Below are 6,161 nucleotides of genomic sequence, written 5' to 3'. Positions count from 1 at the left end.
ATCTCCTAGCTGTGGCATCTTATTCTGATCACTGTAACCTCGCAACGCTCTGAGAAGCTGAGACAGGAGGATCTCGAAGTTCAAGCCCGGCCTGGGCAAACCAGCAACTCAGTGTGACCCTGTCTCAAAATAAAAAATAAGAAAGGCGAATAATCTGCCTCCCCACGGCTCCACTAGGCCTTCAGGTCCCCAAAGCCCAGTCCCTCTCCCTTATCATTTACCTCTGTATTGAGCAACTATTTATTAAAGCCTCTGGGCGCTGTGCACTGTTCTGGGGACGGGTGCGCACCCTGAGTGCAGAAATGGGGGGCCAGAGCTGTGAACCCCAGCGCTTCACGTGGCACTCACTCAGCCATCTCTTCCCTGGCAGCCTTGGGTCCACCCCAGGCCCATCCTAGGCCCTGGGTCTCGGCCAAGGGTTTTCCTCTAGGGTTTGCTAATTAATTAGGAAATCTGAAGCCAGTGCTGGCGAAACTGTTTTAACCCTCTGCCAGACTGGGAGCCTGGGAGGCAGAGGGTGATCCCCACCCCACACCCTCTAATTGCTTCCTCCACCACCTTCGGGGCTCTGCTGGGCCCATCAAAGGGCTGCCAAGGCGCCTGCAGCTCAGAGCCCAGGAAGGCAGTGGGCTGCAGGCCCATTTCCCAGCTGGGAAGACTGAGGCTGGAAGGAAGTTCTGCTTGGGTTGGGGATAACAGCAAGTGCTGGCATGGCATTAAGCTGACCCAGACTTTCTCTGTCTCCTGTAACACCCAGCTCCTCTCCCTTAGCCTGGGCCCCACTCTATGGTCACTGCAACCCCCACTAGACCAAGAGCCCCAAGGGGAACAGGGGCCTCTTTCATCTCTGTGGCCTGAGTGCTGGCCTGGCATAAACCAAGGAGCAACTACTTGGGGTGAAAGACAGAACATAGCAGCAAACCACTTGGGTGTCTGGGGTGTGGGGCAGTACCGCCTGGTGCATCAGTTTCCTCAGGGCCAGTGCTTCTCAGAACTTCTCCAAGGAGGTGCCCACGATAGCAGAGAGGGGATAAAAATCTTGTTTAATCATGACCTCTGTGGCCTGAGGGTGGACACTGAGTCTGAACTGAGAATTAGGTGGCTCTGGTAAATTCTGTAACATCTCTGGGCTCCATGTTCAAATCTGTAAAATGGACTAACAGCCTTCACCACCTGGGAGGATGGCCAGAGGATTAAGAAATAGTCAAAGCTTCTTTTGTGTTTGTTTTTTGAGATAGGGTCTCACTATGTATTCCAAAGTGGCCTTGATTTCACAATGTAGCGCAGGCAGTAATCCTGCCTCAGCCTCCCGTGTGCTGAGGTGGGCGCTACCATACCCAGCGCAAAACCTCCTCGGAGAGCAGTGGGTGGTGCCCAGCAAACCAAGTGGTAGTGTTTGCTGATCCCAGTCCTGCATTTCTAGCCCAGCGTTGCTTCTGCTCTGGGCTGGTTCATTTTTTTCTGCGCTTGAGATGTTGGCTTTGATCACTTGGTTACGGCGGTGCTTGCCAGCTTCCTCGGCTGTAAAGTCACTTTTTCCTTCTTTTCTTTTTTAACCCTTCCTACCCTTTCATACCTTTTTGCTTTGGAAGGGTGTCTGGGGTACACGACACAGCGGAGAAGTGAGCCCCACTACCAGAGCGGGGAGAATCTCCATGAATTATTTGGAATTCTGCAAGGAACCCTTGTCTTCCCCTCTGTTCTTTTTGTTTTGTTTTTTTCCGGTACCAGGAATCAAACTCGTGACCTTGCGCTTGCCAGGCAGGCGCTGTGCCACTGAACTAAATTCCCAGCCCCTCCCCTCTGTTCTTTATTCAATCACTTATTTATATCAGTACGGGTGTGGATGTATTTATTTTAATCTTGGGGTTGTAATCTAATGTTCTATCATTTGGTTTTTTTTTTTTTTGCTCAACTTGTTTTAGATTTGGCCTCAAGTTGCTTTCTTTTCCTTTCTTTTCTTTTCTTTCCTTTTTCTTTCTTTCTTTCTTTCTTGCTTTCCTTCTTCTCCCTCTCTTCTGTATTTCTTTCTGTTTTTTGTTTTGTTTTGTTTTGGAGACAGGATCTTGCTAAGTCACTAAACTGCCCAGGTTGGGCTCAAATTTGAGATCCTCCTGCCTCAGCTTCCCAGAGTGCTAGAATTATAGGTGTGAGCCCCCACATCTGGCCAGGTTGCTCTTTGAGGCTGGCTCCTTCAACTGCTGGACATGGCCCCATCTGCTTGCTTGCTTATTTGTGGTGCTAGGGATGGAACCCAGGGCCTCCACATGCTAGGCAAGCGCTCTACCACTGAGCTCAAGCCCAGCCCCATTTGCGTGTATTTTGAGCACTTCCTCACTCTCTGGCACACATAAGATGCTCCTAGCTCCTCTTGTATTTTTCCCACCTCCAACCTAGAATCAGTCATTACTTGAAGGAGCCCTTGTACCTTCTATTGGAGAATAATGCTTGGGAGCCAAGACCTAGGCCTGAGAGTGTTTGTTGCTACAAGGCTGTCGCGGTATCCAGGGTCTCTGAGTGACAGCTGAATTTGCTTTAATAAAATAAAAATGAAGCTTCCTCCCCTGCTAATTGTGGTCCAGTAACTGCAGACTGCTGCTCCCCGGCCTTTGAGCCTCGCACTCATAGGCCTTGTGCCATGTCATAGCCCTCAGGACGGCCTATTTCCACTGAGGCCCACGGGGAGCGAGCACACAGGGGCCCACCTCCCACCAAGCCACTTCCGGTCCATGCTGGCCACCAGCGGGGCACCAGGCAGGGAACGGGACTCAGACCTGGACTCAAAGTGTGTGGCCTTGCAGCTCCGTATTGTATGTGTGTCCCTGAGTCGGGACTCACAGCTCTGTCAGCGGTGGTGGTGGAAGCCTTTGCTCAAGCCACAGGGCAACAGTGGCCACCTGGGCTGGACAGGCCAGAGTCAGGCACCAGGAGGGCCTGGCTCAGCTGCTGTGCCCAGCACAGCAGGTGGCCGGGCACTGACGGGGAGGCCAGCTGGTCCCCGAGCACCCTGCCCCCATCACCCAGCTGTACCTGACGGAGGTCTGGCCCAGGCTCTTGCCCAGGCTCAGGGGGCCTGCTTGACACCCCAGGGCAAGTGGAGCCCTCTCCCTTGGCCAGATCGGTCTCCCCACAACTCTAGGCGGAGCGTAGTGAGGACCGAGTCCCGTGGTTCTCTTGTCCAACCATGCAGTTTTACACCCCACCCCGCCACGCCTGTGCTGCCCCCTGCCTCTGCCTAACTCCTCCTAATCCCTGAGGCCTCAGCCTGGGGGTCACCTGCTCTGACTCTGCTGTGTGGCTTTGGACAAGTTGCTGTGCATCTCTGAGCTCTGTCTCCTTAAGACTGAGCAGAGCATCCCATCGAGATTCCAGTTCACACTTTCCAACTCTGGCCTCTGCCCCTAACTTGCTGTGAGCCCTGATCACAGGGCCCAGCCTCTGTTTTCCTTTTCTGTAAAATGGGGCCACCCAGAAAACTCATAACAGTGCTGAGGCTCCAACAAGCCAAAACCTGTGAGGAGCTTATTGTAAACCTCAAAGCCCCGCGTGGATGCTGGAAGAATCTATTTCAACAGCTCTGCAATCCTGTGGGAGGGGTGAGGACGGCTGCTCTCACCGGCTGCTTGCCTCTGAAGCGCGTTAGGCCTGCTGGCCCGGAGGCTGGGCTCCGTGGGGCCTGGGCCCTGGCTCTCTGCCCACTCCACCCACCCGCCGCTCCCAGGTGACACGGCCCCTCTGGAGCTACGTCTAAACACTCAGGATCGGGGGAGCCCTGCATCCCCACACTGCACTCAGGAGACCTCTCAGAAACCCCCGCTCCCCCAAACAAAAGCCAAGATCAATTTGAACCATCTGCAGCTTTATTCCAGAGCAGAAATAAGTCATTTTCTAACAATAAATATAAAAAAATAATAATAAATTAAGGTTCAAAAAAAAAACCCAACAAAATCATTAACACTGACAGAAGTCATCTAGAGTGGGGGTATGGGGTGGAATGTCTGCCCTCAGCCCTGGCGGGGCCCCTGCCGCACACACATTCTCTCCACAAAGTACAAAATATATAGTTAAAAAAAAACTTCAGCACAACCAAGCACCCTGAGAGGGCCCCAGGAAAGCAAGAGATTGACCCATGAGGGCCGAGGACAGGGCCTGGGGGTCTGAGAAAAGGCACTACAGGGACGGAGGTCCATTCTGAGTCTCGCCCAGCCGAGTTCAACGTCTGCCCTCTTGTCGTGAGGGGGGAGGCCTGAGGTACCCTATTCACACGGCCGTGGGCTGAACCCGCGTCTTAAGATGGCTTCTGTTGGAGGAGGATGACGGGGAGGTCAGTTTGGGAACGGCCCCTGTAATGTCCACAGACTTGGTGGGGATCCTGCCCTGGAGGATGCTGGGAACAGGATGGTGCCTGCTAAGTGCGCAGCGGGGAAGAGGCCTGGGCCCAGCCTCCCGGAGCATCCGTCAGTTCAGGCCGCAGTGTCACCCATGGTTCCCAGCAGGGCCCTCAGTGTGGTATCCATAGGGAACAACTGGAAATAAATAAGTCCTCGGTGGCCCGGCACGGAGCTGGCAGGAAGGCCACTTTGATTCTTCAAGTATTTGTGTTCAGGGGACGCAAGACCCTGCCGGCACTCAGATGGGGATCCCCACAGTGTTCACCTGGTCTTTGAGTCCCAGCAGGCTGTAGGCGATGCGCTTCTGGTGGCCAGGCAGCCGCACCCCAATCCTCTTGATGTCGCTGCAGGGCGGGAGGGAGAGAGGGAGAGTTAGGGGCCGGAGCAGGGGAGGGGCCCGGCTGCACAGGGCCAGACGGGCAGCTGCAGGAGGGGGGTGGGCGGGGCAGGACAGGGGGATGGGGAGGCGGCCTTGGGGACCTGTGGGGTGAGAGAGCTCCAGTTAGGGAGGCCTGAAGGAGCCACATCCCAGAAGCCTGGTCAGACAGCCAGCCAGTGACAAAGCTAGAAAAATGGTAGGCGCACCCACTGAGATTTTTTCCCCCCACAATTGAATCTTTGAAATTAGCTATGAAGATGATCATTTCACCCTCACCCTGCAGATCAGTGAACTGAAGCTCAGAGAGGTAAAGTGACTCACCCAAGGCCACACAGCTAGGAGGGGCCGGAGCTGGGAATTAAACCAGCTGCAAAGAGCTGCTTCCCCTGCCCTCTTGCTGGGAAACTGAGGCCCCTCTCCAGGCAGCACGAGGCCATCTGCCCCTAACTTTTGCACTGGCTACTGGGGATCAAGCTGGGGGTATTGTACAAAGTCCCTCTGCCTGAGGCCTCTCTCTTTTTTTTTTTTTGTTTTTTTTTTCCAGTACCGGGAATCGAACTCACGACCTTGTACTTGCCAGGCAGGCGCTGTGCCGCTGAGCTAAATCCCCAGCCCCCGAGGCCTCTCTCTACCCATCTCATTTCAGCTTCACTCTCTCCGAGTCCCCAGCTAAGAAGGGTCCAGGAAGTCCTTCCTGAAGGACTGTCAAGGGCTAAAGCTCTGCTAGTATCTAGTGGGGCTTGTGGGTCAGGTGACTGGGTCTTCCTTTATGGGAACCTCAACTTTTCCACCTGTAAAAGGGGGTAACCACCTCCCCACCACCAAGAGACAAAATATTCCTTCCATGTCAGCTGAGCCGGGGGCTTCATGTCCTGTTTAAATACCAGGCCTAACCATAACATTTTTCTTTCCAACTGACAGACCCCCAACTTCCTGCTCCTCTGCCCCAATAAAAATGTGCTTTCTTTTTCATCCAGGGACTCCAGGATTCATGACACAGCTGTGCGGTCACCAGACACAGTAACGCTTCCACTTTCTCCCAGCTGGGTATTCTGTTGGTTTCACTGCGGGTCTTTTACTTAACGTTTTGGTGCTGACACCTGACAGACAGACCTCTTCCCTTTCTGGGGTCTCTAGTTCCCTGTCCGCATCATCAGCCAGTTTGCCTCCAGCCTGCCCACAGCCTCCCCCGGGTGACCATGAGCGGTGAGGCTAAGTTCTCTTGTTGCTGTTGGGGGTGCCATTGCCCCAGTCAGATCTGTAAGTCCTAGCACTGGGCCTGACTTCCGGCCACTGAATCCGGGGACAAACAAAATCGCTGCATGCATGCAGATTTTTTTTTTTTTTGGTTTTTCTCCGGTACCGGGAACCGAACTCACGACCTTGCACTT

The 6,161-nt window shown here is 54.0% G+C and overlaps 1 protein-coding gene across 1 annotated transcript in view; it reads right to left on the bottom strand.

Annotated features, from left to right (window-relative positions):
• Nucleotides 1-4,629: 4,629 nt before the first annotated feature.
• Epha2 (EPH receptor A2) overlaps nt 4,630-6,161 on the bottom strand; it is a 31,486-nt gene continuing 29,954 nt past the window's right edge. The window contains exon 17 of the mRNA XM_005409845.2: nt 4,630-4,735. Coding sequence (XP_005409902.1) covers nt 4,630-4,735 — 106 coding nt within the window. The remainder of the gene's footprint in view (nt 4,736-6,161) is intronic.

Source organism: Chinchilla lanigera, unplaced genomic scaffold (genome assembly GCF_000276665.1).
Source record: "Chinchilla lanigera isolate Chin_1 unplaced genomic scaffold, ChiLan1.0 scaffold00126, whole genome shotgun sequence".
NCBI lineage: Eukaryota > Metazoa > Chordata > Mammalia > Rodentia > Chinchillidae > Chinchilla > Chinchilla lanigera.
The sequence above is the reverse complement of the archived record's forward strand: the minus strand, read 5'-3'. Positions and strand labels throughout refer to the sequence as shown.